The following is a 21,383-nucleotide window of genomic DNA, read 5'->3' as shown; positions in this document are numbered from 1 at the left end:
TAGTGACCAAGCCACTTCACCTCACTCACAGGCTTAGCTTCTGTGCAGAATTTTTGACCCCAGTTAGGCCTGAGAGTGTGGTTATGATGGGAAAGGTTAGGGTTTGGGGGTCACTCACTTGGTTGAGGTGGTACACAACCAGCCTGTGCTTGTAACTTCATTCCCATTGTGAGCAGGTGCAAAAAAAAAAAAAAGCAAAGAGCTGGGTTACAAAGGAGTCTTGGCTGGTCTGGGACCTGCTGGACTGGGACTGTGCCTGGAGCTGTCAGGATGATGCAGGAGGGCGGGGTCTTGATCTCTCTCCAAGAGGGGCCTGAGAACATGATGATGTCCCAGTAGTTGAAGGATCCCAGCCCCTCACCAGGATGTAAAACTAGGCTTGGAAGTATTAGTAGAACACTGAGGGAATTTGAACTCTTGTGAGGAGGGGCTGGGACACATTCTGATTGAACTCAGGTATTCTAGAGGCTTGGAAGATGACTTAGACAGGCCAGGTTCTTGGTAACTCACCAAGTTGGGCTGCTGTGCAAACTCTGTGAAGCCATCTATGTCAGCCAGTCTAAAAGTGTTTTGAGAGTTTTGCTGGCTAGTTTTATGTCAACTTGACAAAAGGTAAAGCCATCCGAGAGAAGGAAACCTCAATGAAGGAAATGCCTCCACATAAAATCAGGTCATAGGTTGTAGGCAGGCTTGGAAGGCATTTTCTTAATTTGTGATTGATGGGGGTGGGCTCAACCCCTTGTGGGTGGTGCCATCCTTGGGTTGATGGTCCTGGATTCTATAAGAAAGCAGGACGAACAAGCTATAAGAAGAAAAGCCAGTAACCAACACCCCTCTGTGGCCTCTGCATCAGCTCCTGCCTCCAGGTTCTTGTCTTGTTTGAGTTCCTGTCCTGACTTACTTTGATGAACAAAAATGATGAAGTGTAAGCCAAATAAACCCTTTCCTCCACAGCCTGCTTCTTGGTCATGTTTCATTGCATCAGTAGAAACTTTGAGACAAGAGTACAGGGACTTTACTAGTCTGGTCTGATAACCATGTATCTTGAACCTAGATGGGTTTGGGTGTGGGCAAGGTTTGCACTTACTCACAAGGCTAAGAGAGCAGGTAAGCTCTGTGTGCTAAACTAGGCTGGGGACTGTGAGGATGTGTATAAAGGCAGGAACTTGATCATTTACTAGTCTGGGCTTGTATCCAGGCTGCTTGAGTCCAGGTCGGCCTGGCAATGTGAGGATGGCACAAGAGAGCAAGGGTCTGGTTCACTTACACAGCTGCCTTGAGTACATGTAGGCAGAGGTTTTTTTTTTTTTTTTTGTGGGGATCACCAGCCAGCTCCCAAATTACCACAGGGTCTTAATAATAATTGTAAATACTCGACCAGTAGCTTAGGCTTGCTACTAGGTAGCTCTTACAATTTAAATTAATCCATATTCTTATCTATGCTCTGCAATGTGGCTTAATACCTTATCTCAGTATGACATGTATATCTCCTGCTTCCTCTGCATCTAGTTCAGGACTCCTCAGACTCTGCCCTTCTTCCCAGTGTCCTCCTAGTCTGTCTCTTCCACCTAATCTCTTCCTGCCAAGCTATAAGCCAGTCAGTTTTTTATTAATAATGAGAGCAACACATCTTCACAGTGAGCAAAAGGATTATTCTACAGCAGGTACAAGCTGAGCGACTCAAGCTAAGTCTTGGGAGTAAGTATACAGACAGCATTGGGTTAGGAGTTTTGAGTCCTAACCAGGCTGGGTTGCAGAGTCTGATGACTAGCTAGTCAAGACAGAGGTCAGGCAGGCTAGGTTCTTCAGATCTCACCAGTCAGCAGTGGTAGTGCCCAGGTTAACTGACATCAAACTGGGTCTAGGAGTATGGTATCACTTCAAAGGAGTTGGATTCTGGCTCACACACCTGACTGGCTTGAGAAAGCTGTGGTACCCAGACTAGGTCTGGGAGTATGGAGGTAGTTCATGAGGGCAGGATCCTCACAAGGGTAGGTTGGTGGCCAGTGTACTTCAGTCATTCTTTGAAAGTATGTGTTTTGAGAGTACGTGTGGGGGATATCCTGGACTTGCACGAGTCTGAGTCATTCACCAGGCTGGGTTCTAGCGCAGGCTGCGTACCTCAAGGCAAGCTTTGGTTTATTACAGGAGGGTTTTGGCCTTGCAATAGACTGGGATAGTGCATGATATGTTTGGCTCCATCTAGGTCAGGTTTTGGTTTTCTGCTACAGCAGGCACTCAGCAGCCTTTTGACAGTTAGGTCTCAGAGATTTGGGGGGAAGCCATGATCCTGAGCATTTACCAGTTTTGGCTGCTGTCTGACCTTTTTGATCCCAGCAAGGCATTGGGCAGTAGAGATGGCACCTGAGGTCAGCAGTTCTGAAGGTCTCAACCTCCTGTGCTGGTCGGTGATCTGGTTCACCTAAACTAGGCCTCCAGTAAGGAAAGCGCTGAGGCAATAGTTTTAACTCTTGAAAAGGGGCCTTATACCCAGGCTATGTGAGCCAAATATTGGTGTGGGAACTTGATGGGGGTTAAGGCAGGTGAGGCTTTGGGGCCATTATTACACTTGGCTGGTGGGCTAGCTGCTGTGATTGTTAGTGTGACTGGGTAGAATTAGGTCTTGATCAGGGTGGGCAGCTTGACCTTAACTCAAACTGTGGGAGTGGCACAGGAGGGCAAAAGTTGGAATGACACACAGGCTCAACTTGCAGGTAGGCATTTTTCTTTTCATCCCGGGTAGGCCTGGGAATGTGGTAATGATGGTGAAGGATCGTTTCAGGGTCGCTCACAGGGTTGGAGTAGTGCATAGTCAGTTTGTGACTGAGGTCTCCCATTGTGCACAGCTACAGTAGGGCAGGGTGATGGCGTAAGTCATAAACAATCCCACACCACTCTGGAATTATGATTAATAGGGTGGTATTTATTTAAAGGGGAAAAAACTTACAGATCCCAGACAACAGCCCTCTGCGCAATTAGGAAGAAGTCTAGTCGCCGAACCGGAGCAGGAAGTAAAGAGAGCGAGGAGGGAAGTAGCCACTTTTTTAAAGGGAAAGAGACCACACCCCAATGGGCTGGTATCTCAGCGGCTATTGGCTGGAGAAGCGGAAGGACCTCCCGCAACAGCAGGGGACTCAGACACTAAGGAATCTTTTCTGGTTGGAAACTGCCGGAGTAAGGCTGTGTCGGGGACTTTGAAGATGATGCAGGAGGTTGGAATCTTTTTTTTTTTTTTTTTTTTTTTTGGTTTTAGTTTTTTTTTTTTGTTTTTTTTTGTTTTTTTTCGAGACAGGGTTTCTCTGTGGTTTTGGAGCCTGTCCTGGAACTAGCTCTTGTAGACCAGGCTGGTCTCGAACTCAGAGATCCGCCTGCCTCTGCCTCCCGAGTGCTGGGATTAAAGGCGTGCGCCACCACCGCCCGGCGGTTTTAGTTTTTTGAGACAGGGTTTCTCTGTGTAGCTTTGGAACTGTCCTGGAACTCCCTCTGTAGACCAGACTGACCTCGAACTCACAGAGATCTGCCTACCACTGCCTTCCAAGTGCTGGGATTAAAGGCGTGCACTACCACACCCTGCTGCTGAAGTTGGAGTCTTAATCCATCACCAAAGGGGTGCCTGAGATGGCTGCACAGGTCCAGGTCACTCACCAGGCTGGGTGTAAATGCATCCTGGGCATCTCAAACTAGGCCTAACAATGTTAGTAGGACACCTGGGCAATGTTGTGCTCTCACCAGGCTGTGATGGGGCACATTCTGATCATCCCCAATTAGGCCAGGGAGTAGCAGAATGTCTCAAGCAGGCCCGGTTCTTGAAACTCACCAAGTTAGGCTGCTGTGCAAACTGTGTGATGCCTGCTAGGTCTTCCGGAATACAAAGGATGTGTGAGGACAGTCTTGTTTATGAGTATCTCTGTCACTTGAAATCAGCCATGCCTAGGCATGTGGGGATACAATAATAGGTCAGGGGGCAGGGTCACTCAAGGATTAGCTGGTCAGGCAACATGACACCTGGGATGTTCCGACAACAGCGGAATAGGATTTGAGTTTTCATCGGGGCGGCGTGGCACACAGTCTGACGGACTCCAGCAAGACAAGGCCATTCCTTCGACAGGGGTGGCTCATTGGATTTCACCAGCGAGAAAAAGTTCTGCACTGGGAATGTGGTATCGCGCAGAGGGGCAGGATTTTGCATCACTCACGAGACTAACTTTAGGGAAAGCTGTGTGACCCTGACTAGGCTCAAGTGTGCGGATGCTGTGTGAAGGCTGTTGAGTCCCTAGAGGACAGGCCTCCGCACCCTCACTTGTTCTGTTTTGATTGCTAGGGAGGGGCATATCCACTGTATGTCTCCCAGTAACTGCTGCCAATCATGTAAGGTTTTAAGATGAGAGGTGTCAATAGTTAATTTTTTTGGTTTAATTCCACCCGTGGCCAATTGGTACCCAAGGTAGGAATATGGAGCTTGCATTTGGACCTTCTCAGGAGCTATGATCAGCCCTGCCTTCTCTAAATCCTGTTTTCAACCAACTGCAAGAGTGCAAAACAGATCAAGTGGGGGTGTGAAGGCCTGTCTTCTAGGGACCCAACAAAGGCTAGGTTTGCTTCCTCACCGGGGCAGTCTGATGGTCTAGCTTCTTCAGCCGTTCTATGCCTGGAACTATGGGGATGCCTGGAAGTACATGGATCCAGGTCATTCGCTAGGCTGCCATAGAGTGCAGGCTGTCTGTGCCTTCAAGTGAGGCCTGGGCGTATTAATACCTCACCAGTAGGTACTAATATGCATCGTGGACTCGCATCAGGGTGGGATGACAATCAATTATATAGTTGACCCCAGCTAGGCCAGGGGATGGGAGTTGGCAATGGCAGGTGATGCTCTAGGGAACACAAATGACTTTGTGACCGCAGTTAGGCCTGGAAGTCTAAGGATGCTGTGGGATATCAAGGTCCTGGTAGGTGTTTAGTACTTCCCAATGTCAGGAGGCACCAGAGTGCAGGGTATGGGGGGAATGAATCATCAGGCTGTGCTGGTCAGCTATCTGCTTTACCAGAACCAGGATGGGGGTGTGAAGATGGTGTTGGAGCAGGAGACTCGAGCTCTGAACACAGAAGCTCTTTTTTTTTTTTTTTTCGCCACAGCAACATTTATTGAGAACAGGGAGGGGATCAGAACTTCTTGGCCGCCGCCTTCCTCATGGCGGCCAGCATGTTGCTCAGCTCCTCCCGCTTCCTCTTGGCGCATATGTGTGTGGTGTCCACCCGCTTCCTGGTGAACTTGGACGTGCACTTGTCCTTGGACACCTTGAGCAGCTCCATGGCGCGCCGCTCGCAGGGTGCGAAGCCGCACACCTCCCGGATCATGTCCTGCACGAACTTAGTGTGCTTTGTGAGGCACCCGCACCGCCAGCTGTGCCTCGGCTGGCTTACGTTCTTCGTCACCTTGTGTCCCTTGTTGAGGCCCATGGCCATGGGGTAGCGCAGGGCCCTGGCTGCTCCTTTCCCATGGCTGCTGCAACAGGCCACAGAAGCTCTTTACCCATGCTGTGTGACCAGATACTGGCACGGGGACCAGGGGCAATCACTATACATGGCTGATGGGCAAGTTTCTTGACCAAAGATGTGGTGGGGAGTGTGAGGATTGTCAGGGAGGAAGTTCCTGGCTAGGTAGCTCTGGTGACAGGCTTCTTGACCCCAACTAGTTTTGGAATTGTTAAGATGCAGGCAGAGAGTTGCGTCTTTAGCACTCACCAGAGTAAAACTGGTGAGAGTGTGGCTTGACCCCAGGTGGACCTGGAACCATGGGATGACATGGAGTGCAAAACTGGGGCTCATTGGCAGGTTCAGTCTGGAACCATGGAGGGGGGACACAGAGTGCAAAGGTGGGGCTCATTGGCAGGCTCGGCTTGTATTCAGGCTTTTTAAAAACTAGAGTTTGCCCTGGGAATCTGGTAATTTGGGAAGGGTGGTGTTTGGGGTCATTCACCTGGTTGGAGTGGTACAGTGAGCCTGTGTTTGTGACCACACTTCAATTCTAGGTTGGTGCAAGAGGGCAGGGATCTGTCTCACAAGGGGAGGCTTTGCTGCTCCAGGAGCAATGGAGTGGACTTATGCCTGGGACCGCAAGGACAGTTCTAGAAGGTCCCGCAACTGTAGGGATGTTTTTAGCAGTGCACAGGTCTGGGTCACTCACCAGGGTGGGCTGATGTGCGAGTTGAATTTCTCAAGCTAGGCTGTGGGACTTTGACCTCTCACGAGGCTGGGATGGTGTATATTCTGCTCGCACCTAGGTAGCACCTTGGGGGATAGCGCAGGCAGGCGGGGTTCTTGGGAACTCAGCAAGCTGTGTCGGTCAGCAATCACCAGAATTAGTTCTCGGCATGTGAGGAAGACACTGGGGTGGGAATCTTGATCTCTTAACAGGGAGGCCAGGTACTCGGGACTGTGACCCAATATTAGTGTAGGACTTTAGGGACGACGGAGATACGAGGGACTTTTGCACAATCACCATGCTTGCCTTGGGAGCATCATTTTGACCACAGTTATGCCTGTGAGTGTGATAGTTGTCGGAGAAGTCTTGATCACTGGTTAGGCAGTGGTTATGACCAGGCATCTCAACCCTTATCAGTTTTGGGGTCGTTAGGATGCTTGGGGAAGAGTCGGGTCTTGATCACTCATCAGAGTATGGCAGTAAGAATGGAACTTGACCCTGGCTGGGTAGGGAGCCCTGAGAATGGCTCAGGAGTGCAAAGGTCATGATCATTCCCAGACTATGCTTTTTGACCCTAGCTAGTACCTGTGGTGCTGCTGGTGTAGAGGCAGCCTGTAATTGTTATTTCCCATTCTGAGCATGTGCAGGAGGGTAGGGGTCTGAACACGAAGGAGTCTTGACTGGTTTTGGAACTGCTAGAGCAGTTGGGCTATGTTTGGGACTGTGAGGATGGTACAGAAGGGCGGAGTCCTGATCCCTCACCAAGAGGAGCCAGGGACTGTGGGGACATTCTAGCAGTGCAAGGGTCCCGGCCACTCATTGGGCTGGCCTGGAGTGTAGGCAGTGCCTCTCAAGCTATGGCAGAAAATATTGGTATGGTTACCTGCAGGATTTTTAGCTTTTACTGGGTGGGGATGGCACGTTCCTGTTGAACTCAAACATACCAGGGAATGGCATGATGATTCAAGCAGACAGGGAAGCTCTTGAGAACTTACCAAGCTGCACCACCATCTGAGCAGAGTGACACTGGCTGGGCCTGTCAGTGCAGAGATGATTTAGGAATGCAGGGTCTTGATCCCTTCGCAGCCAGGTGTGGTACAAGTTCATCTTGCCCCTGCCAGGGTTGGAGTGTGGGAATGGAATAGATGGACAAGGTTAAGGCTACGATGGTGGTCAAGTTGAATGGCCCCAGCCAGGCTTGGGATTGTGAGGAGGGTATGTGGGAGCAGGGTCCTAATGGTTTATAAGTCTGGCTTCCAGGTGCCCAGGTAGCTTGAACTCACCTGGGCCTGAGAAGGCAGGCACAGCACAGAGGACTGTGTCCTGTGTCACTCAGGGGGCTGGCGTGTGTGCAGGTTGCATGACTCAAGCTAAGCCTGGGAGTGTTGGCAGTACTACAAGCTTTTGAGCTCTCACCAGGCTGCGATGGGGCACGTTTTTATCAAACCCAGCTAGACCAGAGAGTAAGTTGGCTTTGGGTTCGAGGTTTTTGGGAACTCACCAAGCTGGGCTGCCATGCCAACTGTGTGGCACCAGCTAGGCCTAGCAATGTAAAAAGGATTTGGGAGCACAGGATCTTGAAGACTAACCAGTCTGGCCCTGTATCCATGCAGCTTGACGCCAGCTGGGCATGGGGTTGTGTCAACAGTGGAGGGTCAATGTCAGTCAAAAGGCTGAGATAGTACACAAGGTTCGTGACTACAGCTAGACAAAGCACGCCCTCTGAAAGATGAGGTTCTTGGGATCTCACCAGTGAGGCTGAGTGCCCAAGTTGATTGATAGCAGCGGGATTATGGAACTGTGGTACCCATGTGGAGGGGCTGTCTTGTGGGAAAACTGTAAGGCTAGGCAAAAAATGTGAGGTTGGTTTATCAGGACAGATTTTTTTTTTATCTTTCCCCAGAGTAGTCTGGTGGGCAGGCTGTTTTGGTCATTATATCCCTGAGACCAGAGTGATGTCCTGGAGGTGCATGTGTCAGGGTCAGTCGCCATGTTGGGCTAGAGTGCAGGTTTTGAACCCCAAGATGGTCCTTGGTATATTAGTTCCACGGCAGCGATCTGCTCTCTTGAGCTTTCAGAAGGCTAGGATGATGAACAACCTGACTGGCCTCAGGTAGGCCAGGGACTATGAGTCTGGCTATGGCAGGCAAGGTTCTTGGGAACTCAGCAGGCTTTGTCACAACTCCTAGGCCTGGATTCAAGTTTGGTATGGGAGATTGCGATCCTGAAGACTTGCCAGTCTGGGTTGGTATCTTGGTTGCTTGACCCCCAACTAGAACATGGCAGTACAAGATGGCACCAAAGGGAACCTGGGTGACTTACAAGGCTATACTGGTGTTGGGCTTCATCAGATCTAGGCCTGGGTGTGTTAGGATTACATCTGAGTGGGAATTTTGATCACCGAACTTGGTCTACATGACCCAAATTTGGCGTGGGACCTTGGAAAAGGTGAAGGCAGGCAGACTTCTTGGGCAGTAGCTTTGGTGGTTGATGGGGAAGCTGCTTGACCACAGCCATGCCTTGGGAAGGATTGTAAAGAAAATGACAGCTTTGTTGACTGGCACGGCAGTGCTGGGGAACAGCTTCTTAACTCCACCTAGTTCTGGGATTTGGGGGATTCTGGGAGAGTTTTGGTTCTTGATTTCTCCAGGTAGGATGGCGAGTATGCAGCCTGACTCTGGCAAAGGGGGGGGGGGGCAACAGCTTGGGAAGTAGCTTTTTAACCCCCAGCAGGCCTGTGGATGTGGTAATTGTTGGGAAGGGTGGGACTCAGGATTGTCCCCCTGGCTGTGTTAAGTGCCCTCTAAGCATGTAGTTGCTACCTCACTCCCATTCTGAGGAGGTTCACGGGAGCAGGGATCTGGGTCACAAATGGGTCTTGGCTGGTCTGGGAGCTCCTGAGATTGGACTATGCCTGGAACAGTCAGGACGGCGTTTGTGGGTGGGGTCTTGGTCTCTCACCAAGGGGGCCTGGGACTGTGAGCAGGCCCTAGCAGTGCGAGGGTCCAGGTTGTCATCAGGCTGGGCTGGAGTGAAGGCTGTGGATGTCAGGCTAGGTTGCAAGTATTGATATGACAGCTGCAGGATTTTGAGCTCTCCCTAGGCAGGGATGGTGCACATTCTGCTTGAACCCAGGGACACGATGGGGCAGGAGGATGGCTCTGCCATGCACGATTCGATAGCTCACTGACCTGTGCTCTTGTACCAGTTTTGTTATACCTGCTTAGCCTAGTATGGAAAGATGTTTTGGGAGTGCAGGGTCTAAAAGACTCTTCAGTCTGGTCTGGTTAAAAATGTGTTTCGAAAAAAAATGTATTTCGACGCGGAAGCTGGGTGTGAGACTGTATCAAGATAGAGATGGGCAAAGTTTGGGGTTAATGTCGAGGTGGTAGGCATGCTGAATGTCCCAAGCTATGCTTGGGAGTGTGAAGAGGAAGTAAGAGCAATGTCTTAGCCATTGACCTCAGAAGTCCCGGGGGCTTCTGACCTCTCTGCAGGGCCTGGGGATACTGATGGCATCAGAGGGTAGGGTTTTGATTCCCTCACAGTGCTCTTCAGTGCATCTAGCATGACCTGAGCTAGGTCCACAGTATTCTGACAGCAGCAGAAAGGTTGCTGAGTTCTCACAAGGCCGGAATGGGATGCAGACAGACTGACTCCAACTAGGCAGGGCGTGACCTCAGGCAGGTGAATTTCTTGGGATTTCACCAGTGAGGCCTAGTGCCAAGGTTGGATGATAGCAACTGGACCCAGAAGTGTTATCTGATGCAGCAGGGCAGGAGTCTTGGTTACTCATGAGGATGGCTAGTGGGACAGCTGTGGAAACAAGGTTGGCCTAAGGATGTGAGGGTAGTCCATGACAGCTGGGGTCATCTCCCTTTGCAGGGTAAGCTTGCTGTCAGGCCGCTCCAGACCTTCTATGGCTGGGGTAGTAGAGATGACCTGGAAGTGCCCAGGTCTTGACCTGGCTGGGCTAGAGTTCAGGCTGGGTAATCCAAATTGGGCCTGCTGGAGAGAGACCTATACTCGTGAGTGTGAGGATGGTTCAGGAAAGCAGGCTTTTGATCCCTTACCAAGAGGGGCCAGGAATTGTGGGCATGTCCTAGCAGTCAAGGCCACTAACCATGCTGGGCTGGAGTGAAGGCTGTGGATCTCAAGCTTGACTCCAAAGTATTTGCAGGACACATGCAGGATTTTGAGCTCTAACCAGGCAGATTGGGAGAGAGACTACATAGCTGGCTCAGGCAGGCGATTTTCTTATGAATTTACCAAGCTGGGTTGCTCTCCAGACTGTGTGAAGCTAGTTAGGCCTATCTACAAAGGATGATTTGGGAGCACAGGGTCTTGAGTATTCCTAAATCTTGGGTGGAAGCGATTCATCTTGACCTCATCTGGGCTTGGGGATACAGTAATGGCAGAGATAGGTAGTGTTCATCAATCGCAATATTGGATGATGGCCAAGTAAGTGACCCAAGCTAGGCTTGGGAGTGTGAGGATAGGTATGTGGGAGCAGTGTCTTTATCACTTCCCAGTTAGGGTTAGTGCCCAGGCTGCCTGATCTCAGATGGACCAGGGGACATGAGGATAGCTAGCACATGAGTGTGGTCAGAGACTGTTCCCTTGTTTCCTGGCCACAAGAGGGCAGAGATCAGGGTCACACCAGCGGCTGGGAGCCATGTCACATAGGAACTATGGGGAGGGTGAAGGAGAGCTCAGCTTTTTGTGCCTGAGAAGGCCTGAGAGTGGGGTAATGACAGGGAAAGGTGCTGTTTGTGGTTATGCATCTGGTTGAGCTGGGACAGGAAGGTGGTATCTTGATTCCCCATCAAGACACACCAGGGTACGTAGGCAAGTTTCTTGAACCTGGGTTCCGGTGCAAACTGTGTAACAGCAGCTAGGTCTGGCAATATAAAGGTGGCTGAGTGCAGGGCTGATGACCAGGCTGCGCCAGATCGCGAGCTTTCATCAGGGAGGGGTGATCGACTCCAGCTATGCCACAGAATGGTTGTGTGGCTACAGCAGGGGACGTTATTGGGAGCTCAGCAGAATTTGTGACACCAGTTAGGTCTGGAATTAAAGGACAGTGATGGAGGCCAGGTTCTGAAACACTCAGCAGTCTGGGCAGATGTCTGGACTGCTCAACCACAGATGGGCAGCTGTCTGGAAGACTCGTCACACTGAATTGGTTAGCAATGTGTTTCACCCGAAGTAGGTCTTAGGGTGTGAGGACGATGCTGACCACTGAACAGGGAGGCCTGGTGCTTGGGCTGTGTGACTCAAATTTGGCAGGGGACCTAGCAGGAAGTGAAGGCAGGTGGGGCTCTTGGGCAGTCACTGTACTTGGCGGATGGGCCAGCTGCTTGTTCACAGACATGCCTGAGACAAGTGTGAGGATTTCCAGAATGTCACTTACTGGCTAGGCAGCACTGGGGACCAAGCCTCTTGCCTAAACACTACGGCGTTGGTGTTGTTGGGACAGCCCATGAGCGTGTACCAGAGTAGGTAGATGGTCAGGCGGCTTCAGCCCTTTTATTTCGGAGACTGTGAGACCGTCCTGGAAGGGCACAGGTCCTGGTCACTCACATGGCTAGGCTAGAGAGCAGGCTGTGCCCTCATAGCTAGGGCACTATGGTATTAGTGCCATGCCTAGACCTAGCCCAGCCAGTTTCATGGGGGATGCAGGATCAGTCCAGATTCAGCCAGTCTGCATTTTGTACTATGGAGACGTCCGGAGCCGCGTGAGTTCAGGACACTTACCAGGCTAGGTCGGAGTGCAGGCTTCACACCCCAAGCTAGGGCTGAAACTATTAATACCACACCAGCAGGATGGAATCTAGGGCTCTCACCAGTTTGGGATGGTCTCCAGAGTGCCTGATCCCAGCCAAACACCAGAATCGTAGTTATGGTCTGGAGAGCAGGGATCTGGAAGACTCCCCAGGCTGTGACACCCACTAGAACTGGGACAGGGCAGTGAAGAAGGCTCTGGATCACTGAACACAGCAGCCTAGTACTCAGGCTGTGTGGCCCAACATTGACACACTACTTTGGGAAAGGTAGAGGCAGATGGGGTTCCTGGGCAACTGCTATGTTTAGTCTATGGGCAGGATGCACCATGCTGGGGAGTTATCACTGTCTAAGACAGTGCTACTGAAGAGGCTGCTTGAGCCCAGCTTGAGCAGGAACTGTGTAAATGGCACAAGCGCTCTAAATCACTCACAAGCTCAGATTATGTTCAGGATTTTGGAGCACAGCTAGGCCTGAGAGTGTGGTAACGGGTGGGGATGGGTTGGAGACCTCACTCCCATTCTGAGCAGGTGAAGAAGGGCAGGGGACTGGTTCTAAAAGGAGCCTTGGCTGGTCTGGGAGCTGCTGGGGTGGGAACCGTGCCTGCAACTTTGAAGGTGATGCAGGAGGGTGCATCTTGATCATCACCAAGAGGGGCCTGGGCTGGTGGGCAGGCTCTGCTTTCCAAACTAGGCCTAGAATGACGGAAATGACACCTCTAGGATTTTGAGTTCTCACGAGATGGGGACGGTGCACATTCGGATGGAACCCAGACAGATCAGGGACTGCGAGCATGGCTCAGGCAGGTAAGGTTCATGGCAACACCAACTAAATCGGTCAGTGTAAAGTTGGTTTGGAAGTTCAGGGTCTTGATCCCCGACCAGCCTAGTCTGGTACAAATGCATCATGATCCCACCTAGGTAAGGGAATGTGGTGCAGATGGACAAACTCGCAGTGCTGGGCTTGGAAGTATAGGATCAGTATAGAGGGCCAGGTTTTTGCTGGCAGTCAGACTGCTCCATACATACCTTGCCTGGGTTCATGGGTTATGGAAGTGTGCAGGTCCAGAATTCTCAAAAAACTGAGATAGAATGCACTCCATGCACCCCTAGCTAGGATCTCTAGCTCTCACTGGGCTGAGGTGGTACCCAATCTGCTCGACCCCAGCTAGGCTTGGAAGTATGAGGATAGCATGGGAGACCAGGCTCCTGAATATCCTGGCACTAGGAACAAGGGTCTGGGAGACTCACCGTGCTCTTCTGATGAGCATCCGATTCACTGCGCCTTGTTTGTCTTGTGGCTCACTCCCCTTCTGGCAGGTGCAGGAGGGCAGGAGTCTGGGTGACCAAGGAGTCTTGGCTGCCTGGAAGCGGCCGGAGTGGCAACTGTAAGGACTATGTAAGAAGGGATATCTCCATCCCTTAACAAGAAGGGCCCAAGCCGGGCGGTGGTGGTGCACGCCTTTAATCCCAGCACTCGGGAGGCAGAGGCAGGCGGATCTCTGTGAGTTTGAGGCCAGCCTGCTCTACAAGAGCTAGTTCCAGAACTGGAACCAAAAAACTACGGAGAAACCCTGTCTCGAAAATCCAAAAAAAAAAAAAACAAAAAACAAAAAAAAAACCAAGAAGGGCCCAGCAATGTGGGGATGTCCTGGAAGGAAGGTTGCCCCGAGCCAGACCTGAAGACATCTGAATGACACCTGCAGGATTTTTAGGATCTCACCAAGCTGGAATGATGCTGCATATTCCAAATGGATGGAGCTCATCTCTAGGCCAGGAACTAACCCAGTCAGTATAATAGTTTGACAGCGTGACCCCAGCTGGGCCTGGGAGTGTGGTAATGCTACTGATGGCTAAGGTTCTGGGCTGGTAGTCAAGCTACATGACCTATGACCTAAGCTGTCTTTGGGAGAGTGCCAATGGCCACACACTACTATCAGACCCAGATGCCATCAGAACTGGGGGTCCTGATTCTGGAGCGCTCACGAAAGTGAGTCGTGGGAAAGTTGTGTTACTGGTATTTATCCTAGAAATGCGAGGCTTGTGCATGAGGGAGGAATCAGGCTGATTCCACAGTTAGATTCCAGGGACTATGGAAGTGTCCTGGGAGTGTATGGCTCTGGGTCATCCTGACTTCAGGTTGTGACCCCTGCCCCCTGCTAGGCATGGGAGGATTAGTACCACACCTGCAGGGCAGCATCATGAGCTCTCACCCGGGGTGGGATCATAAATGATCTAGTTGATCCCTGCTAGGCCAAATGTGTGAGTCTTTGGATGGTGTGCGGCTAGTGTGTGGGCTGCTGGAAGCAACTAGGCAGTGGGAAGTCCAGATGGCATCAGAGGGTGGGCTTATGGGACACTCACCAGACTGTGCTTGTCAGCAGTCTTCATCACCTGAACTAGGCCAGGGAGCAGAAGGAAGGATCGAGGCCTGGTACTCACGCAGTATCAGCAAATATCAAATGGGACCTTGCAGAAATTGAAGGTAGATTAGGCACTTAAGAAATCACTATGCTTGGCTTGAAAAATGCCGTTCCTTGGGGGAATGACTTGCCTTAATTCCTGGTTAGGCAAAGCTGGTGAAGAGACTTCTTTACCCCAACTAGTTTGGCTCTCCAGATGTTGGAGCAGAGTCAGGGTCTGGTTACCACTAGGATAGGCTGTGGGGCAAATAGCTTGGCCCCGTCTGTACCACATCTGTGGGGGATGGGACAGGTGGACAAAGAGCAGTGGAACTCATAGGCTCAGGTAGTGTGCTGGCTTGATTGTCCCAGCCGGGCTGTATGGGAAGCATGAGGAAAAGTGTGGTTTGAGGGTCACTCACCTGGTTGAGCTGGTGTACATTTAGCCTGTGGTTGTGACCTTACTCTGTTCTGAGCTGATGAAGGAAGACAGGGGTCTGGGCCACAAAGCAGTCTTTGGGACTGTGTGGATGTCCTAATGGTTCAAGAGCCAGCTCACTCAGCAGGCTGGAGTGGACTTATGGCTGTGTTTCTTAAGCTAGGCCTGAAAATAAGACCTGTTGCTTCTTTGAGTATGTGGAATGGGGTTGATTAATTAATACTGAATAATCCAATTAGGATAGTCCCCTTATAACCATTAAAATATAATTGTTATTCTTGAGCTGGCCTGGTTATTTATCATACCAACAACCTAATTAGCAACATGGGAGAATTGCTCAGGTAGGAGAGATTTTTATGACATCACCAAGCTGGGCTGCTTTACTGTGTGACATCAGTGAAATGATTGATTGGGAATGCAGGGTCTCAGTTACTCACCTCTTGGGTTCAATGCCCATAACCCCAGCTGGGCTGGGAAGTGTGGAAATCGTGCAGAGGCACGGAGAGAGTCAGTTACAAGGCTGGGATGGTGAGCAAGCTGTGTGAGCTCAGCTGGGCTGGCCAAGTAGGACCAGCCCAGGAGAGCAGGGGCTGGGTCTCTCACTAGGATGCCTGGAGAGTGGGGAACTTGCCATAAACTAAGTGTAGAACTATTCTGAGAGGGCAGGATGTGATTTTTGAGCTCTTCCCAGGCTGGGATGAAGTTCAGTCTGATTCAAGCCAGCTAGATAAAGCACTGGTTCAGGCAGGCAAGGATTCTGGGATCTCACTAGTGAAGGGCAAGGCTCAGGTTGCTTGACAACCGCTTGATCTGGCAGTATGGTTAGGATCAGTGTGGAGGGGTATCATGAGACTGTGTTGTGTGAAGGCTCTGTCACTCAGTGCTGGTACTGGGAGGGTAAAGACGGGGCACGAGGGTGAGGTCTTGCTCCATCACCCTGGCAGGCAGGTGGTCAGGCTGCCTCAGTCATGCTTTGCCTGTGACTACATGGCTATCCTGGAAGTGCATGGGTCCAGAGCATCCACTAGGCCGGGGAAGAATGTAGGCTGTGTACACAAAGCGGCACCAGAGAATGTTGGCACCACACCAGCCAGATAGGATCTTGACCTGTCGAAATGCCGGGGTGATGTGCAATCTGATTGACCCAACCTAGGGCAGCAGATGTGAGCCTGGCTCTAGCAGGGAAGGCACTTGGGGACTCAGCAGGCTTAGTGACAACAGTTAGGCCTGGAAGTGTAAGGTGGTAAGAGAGGCAAAGGTCTGCTTGCCACCACCCAGCTGCTCAGTAGGCAGTAAAGATGTTACCAGACAGCACCAGTCTGGGAGAATCACCAGGTAGTGCTGGTCAGTGATGTGCTTCACCCGAACTAGGCCTGGTTGTGTGAGGAAGGCCCTGGAGGAGGAGTCTTGATCACAGAACAGGGAGGCTTGGTACTCAGGCTGTGAAAATTGAAGTCTTCTGGGCCATCAGTGTGCTTGGCTGCCAGGCACACTGCTTGACCACTTCTCTGCCTGGACACCTGAGGACTTTCAAGGAAGGAGGAATCTTGGTCACAAGCTAGATAGTGATGGAGACCAGGCTGCATAACCCCAAATTTTTCTGGCATTGTTAGGATACTAGAGGAGAGTCAGTTATGATTCCTCAGCTTGAGCCCAGCTGAGTGGGAATTGAAGGGATGGCAAGAAGGGCAAAGAAAAGCATTACTCACAGTTCCAATATAGGCTTCTTGACCCCTACTAGTCCTGGGAGTGGTAGGGTTAGGGACCACTCATCTAGTTGGGCTGGTACGTACCAATCCATGATCGCCAGAGTAGGTTCAGGAGGGCATAGGGTCTGGGTTCCAAAGGAGGCTTCACTGATCCGGGAGCTGGCACAGTGGGATGATGCCTGGAACTGTTAGAATGGTGCAGAAGGGCAGGGTCTTGATCCCTCACCAAGAAGGTCCTAGCTGTGAAAGGGTCAGGGTCACTCACCAGGTTGACTGAATAGCAGGGTTTTGATCTCAAGCTAGTCCTAAATTCCTAGTATGACATCTTCAGGATGTGGTCTGGGATAGTGCACATTAATAACATACATGCATGCATACATACATACACACACACATACATGGTTTTTCGAGACAGGGTTTCTCTGTGTAGCCCTGGCTGTCCTGGAACTAGCTCTTGTGGACCAGGCTGGCCTTGAACTCACAAGAAATATGCCTGCCTCTGCCTCCTGAGTGCTGGCATTAAAGCCTTGCACCATGACTGCCCAGCCGTGCACGTTAATATTAAATCCACCCAGGCTGGTCTCTAGGAGAATGGCCCTGGATAGAGAGACTCTTGGGAATCCACCAAGCCACTGTGTGAAAATGTTTGGGGCCTGGCAGTGTATGCTTTCAGAGCACAGGGTCTTGATCACTCAACAGTTTGGTTTGTGTACAGATGCACCTTGACCCCAGCTGGGTGTGGGAGGATGGGAATGACATAGATGGGCAAGGTTTGGGGTAAATAAACCTGGGACTGTGCTCAAGTTCAAGCTGGGCTGTCTAAGCTAGGCTTGAAGTCCGAGACTGGAGTGTGAAAGCAGGGTGTTGGTCACTTAAAAGATCTCAGCTGGGCTTGGGGATGTGCGGACAGCACAGGAGGCTGGACGTTTAGGTCAGGTACAAGACTGGCTTGAATGCAGATGGCAAGACCCAAGCTAGGCCTGCGAGTATTAAGACAGAAGCAGGGGAGGACTTCTGAGCTCTCACCAGACAGGCCTGGTAGGGGTCAAAAAGCATGCATAGGAGATGTACCTGTGAGTAACCCCTACCTTTGCCCTCCTGTGCCATCCCTTCAGCTCCCACTTAAGCTGTGGACAAGCTGAGTGATCCTAACTGACCTAACAATGCCAGAAAAATGTGGGGTTAAGCAGTCACCAGTGCTGTTTAGCTTGTGATCGAGATTGCAGACAAAGCAGTAGCTCCATTCAACACTGGGGAGGTTCTTGGACTCTCACCTGGAAGGGATAGTGCCCTGGATGCTTGAACACCTTAGCCTGGGAATATGGGATCCCTGCGGAGTGGCAAGATTCTGGATCACTCATGAGACTGGCTTGTGGGAAAACTGATACCTCGGTTAGCCTAGGAATGTGAGGATGTTTCCTGAGGGTGGATTCTTGTCCCCTAACAGGGTGGGGTGGTGACTGGGTCACTTTATCCACTCTATGCCTGACACTATTGGGATGAGTTTCACTGGACTGGGCTGGGGTGTGCTCCCCACGCTGGTCCCGGAAGTATTAATACCACAACCTCTGGGTAGGATTTGAAGCTCTTATCAGGCTCGGGGAGGGGGGTGCAGGCTCATTGACCCCAGATAGGCTAGAGCGTGTCAGTCTGGGTCCTGGAGGTGAAGTTCTTTGGAACTCAGAAGGCTTCGCCTGGAAGTATGAGGATGGTGTGTGAGACCAGGGACCTAGAAATCCACCAGTTTGGACTGGTGTCTGAGTTCAGTGGCATTAGAGATGGCGGCAGAGGGCAGGTGTCCGGGAGACTCACCAGGCTGTGTTGTTTAGCAAACTGCTTCCCTGGATCTCATCCTGGATATGTGAAGAAGGCACTGGAGCAGAAGTCTTAATCATGTGTGCAGACATTTTTCTCTAGCTTGGCCTAAGTATCAAGAAGGCCTGATACTCAGGCTCTGTGTCCTGATAATGATTTGGACAATGTAGAAAGTGAAGGCAAGTAGGATCATGGGAAATCACTATGCTTGACCACAGCTATGCCTGAGTGTGTGAGGACTGTTGAGAAAGGAGATTTTTTTTTTTTGGTGTTTCTAGTCAGGATTTCTCTGTAGCTTTGGTCCCTGTCCTGGATCTAGCTCTTGTAGACCAGGCTGGCTTTGAACTCACAGAGATTCATCTGCCTCTAACTTCCGAGTGCTGGGATTAAAGGAGTGCACCACCACCTGGTGAGAAAGGGAATCTTGATCACTAGCTAAGCAGCACTGGTGTCCATGCCACCTGTCCCCAACATTTTCTGGCACCGTTAAGAGCCTGGGAGAGAGTTAGGTCATGATCACTCACCGGGGTAGACTGGTAATTAGCTCTATCCTAGCTCTGCTGGCAACTGTAGGGATGACACAGGAGGGAAGGCTTACCCACAGGCTTAGCTACGGTGTGGACATTTTGTCTCCAGCTAGGCATAAGTGTGTAGAAGTTGTGGAAGGGTGGAGCTCATGGTCACTCACCTGTTTGAGCTGGTACATAGACTGTGTCGTGACATCACCACTTTCTGAATAGGTGCCCAGGATAAAGGCCTTGGTCCCAAAGGAATCTTGGCTGGTCTGAAAGCATTCTGGAACTGAGAAATATGGTAAAGGAGGGCGGAGTGAAGGGCCTGGGACTGTGAGAATGTCTTAGTAGTAAAAGTACCCATGTCGTTTAGTCACTTGAGTTTGATTGCAAGCTGTGCATCCCAAACGAGACTCTAAAGTATTAATATGATGCTGTAGGATTTGGGGTTCTCACCATGCTCAGATGAGGCATATTGTGATTGACCACAGGGAGGTCAGGGACTTTGAGGATGACTTGGGTACACAGGTTCTTGAGAACTCACCACGCTAGGCTGCCGTGCAAACTGTGTGACACCTGCTAAGACTGGCAGCGTAAGACTGGCAGAGTTTTGAGGAGTACAGGGTCTTGATCCATTTGTAGTGTTGTCTGGTACAAATTCGTCCTGCTCATCCTTGGATACGAGAGTGTAATTATGTTATAGATAGGCAAGGCTCAGGGTCAGCAGTAAGGTCCAATCTGGGCTTAGGAGTGTAAGAATGGTGTGTAAAGCAGGGTCTTGGTTACCCACAATGCTGCTTAACCCCAGGCAGGCCTGAGAATATAGGGATAGCATAAGAGGGCAGGGGTCATACTCACTTACAGGCTTGTTGAGTATGACTATGTCACCCAAGCAAAAACAGGATAGAATCTTGAAATCTTACAAGGCTGGGATGGTGACCATTCTGATCGACTCTGGGTATGGAAGGCTAGATTTTTTGGAACTCAGAAGGCAAGCCAACAGCTAGGTCTAGAATTAGGATGGCATTAGGGACCAGGATCCCGGCCAGGATCTTGAACACTCATCAGTATGAACTGGTGCCTAGGCTGTTTGACCCCACAGTAGAGGTGATACCAGAAGATAGGTGTCTGGGAGACTCACCAGGCTGGGTTTTTCTGCAATCTGTTTCAAATGAAGTAGACATGGAAGTGTGAGGAAGATTCTGGACTTGGAGCCTTAATCACTGAACCGGGAGGCCAGATACTTACACTATGTGACCTGATATTGTCATGGGAACCTTGCAGAGGTGAAGGCAAGTGGGCTTCTTGACATCTTGGGTGATCACTGTGCTTTACCACAGCTATGCCTGAGAGTACGGGAATCATCAGGGAAGGGAGATTCTTGACTGGCAGGCAGAGCTGGTGACCCAGTTCACTTGACCTCAACTAGTTCTGGAATGGTTAGGATGCTGGGTTTGGGTCTTGATCCCTTTACCAGGGTCAGCTAGTGAGCGTGGAACTTATGGCTCAAGCCCAGCTCACCTGGGAACTGTGAGGATGAAGGTGGGTGGGGCTCTTGGGCAATGACCATGCTTGGCTGATGGGCAAGTTGTTTTGATGGAAATATGCGTAAGGTGTGAGGCTTGCCATGGAGGAGAAAGTCTTGATCACTATTTGGACACAGCTGGTGGGCAGTCCATTTGACCCCAGTTCTGGGATCATGAGGAAGCTAGGGGAGAGTAGGGCCTTGATTACTCACCAGACTAGGCTGGTGAGAAGGAAACTTGAACCTGGTCGACTTGGAACTCTATGGAGGACAGAGGAGAACATAGTGTGGAGATCATTCCCAGGTTGAGCTTGTGAGCAGGCATTTTCAACCCAGCTAGGCCTGGGAGTGTGGTTATTATGGGGAGGGGCAAGGATGGAGGTCTCTCACCTGGACTGCTTGGTTCACAATTGTGACCTAATTTCCAATCTGAGGAGGTGCAGGGAGCAGGGATGTGGGTTACCCAAGAGTCTTGGCATGTCTGGGAGCTGCCATGCAGAAGAATGGGGTCTTGATCCTGGGCCTGGGATTGAGGGAGGACAGAGCAGCACACAGATGCGGGTGATTCTCCTGGATGGCTTAGAGTGCAGTTCATGCCTCTCATGCAAGGCTTGAAAATATTCGTATGATACCTTCAGGAATTTGACATCTCAGCAGGCTACAATGGGGCACATTACTGAGGACTGGCAAGGTGGATTGCTTTGAAAACTGATACCAGCCGGGCCTGGGCATATGAGGGCAGCTTGGTAGTGCAGGGCCTGGATTCCATTTAGGTCTGGACTGGTACCCAGGAGGATTGACTCCTGCTGGACCTGGTAATGAGAGGATAATACAAGAGGATGGGGAAGCATTCTGACAGCAGCAGGAGAGGCCTCGGAGATTTTCCCAGCCAGTGATGGTACACGGTGTCATTGATCCCAGCTAGACTGCAGCTCAAGCAGTTGGTAGCCTTGCTGCTTGGCAGCAGCTTGTCCTGGGAATGTTATGGCAGCGCTT

General features: G+C 50.9%; 1 protein-coding gene across 1 annotated transcript; it reads right to left on the bottom strand.

Moving 5' to 3' along the window:
- Positions 1–5,160: 5,160 nt before the first annotated feature.
- LOC130868600 (60S ribosomal protein L36-like) lies at positions 5,161–20,432 on the bottom strand. The gene is made up of 4 exons (XM_057760757.1): positions 20,384–20,432; positions 19,039–19,151; positions 16,620–16,720; positions 5,161–5,503 (listed from the first exon to the last, which is right to left on the bottom strand). Exons 1-4 carry the CDS (start codon positions 20,430–20,432, stop codon positions 5,161–5,163), a joined length of 606 nt encoding a protein of 201 aa, XP_057616740.1.
- Between the last annotated feature and the right edge of the window lie 951 nt (positions 20,433–21,383).

This window comes from Chionomys nivalis, chromosome X, assembly GCF_950005125.1.
Source record: "Chionomys nivalis chromosome X, mChiNiv1.1, whole genome shotgun sequence".
NCBI classification, from domain to species: domain Eukaryota; kingdom Metazoa; phylum Chordata; class Mammalia; order Rodentia; family Cricetidae; genus Chionomys; species Chionomys nivalis.
This window is presented reverse-complemented; position numbering and strand designations above follow the sequence as displayed.

Bases quoted from the DNA above. Each gene is read 5' to 3' on its own strand.
- LOC130868600 (XM_057760757.1), bottom strand. From the start codon at position 20,432: ATGGTCATTGCCCAAGAGCCCCACCCACCTTCATCCTCACAGTTCCCA. The intron at 19,152-20,383 runs GTGAGCTGGGCT...CATATTTCTCAG, and splicing joins TTCATCCTCACAGTTCCCAG to TTCCAGAATGCTTTCAGACC. The intron at 5,504-16,619 runs GTACGTACCAGC...GGCCTGTTGCAG, and splicing joins ACTCTGGCGATCATGGATTG to CAGCCATGGGAAAGGAGCAG.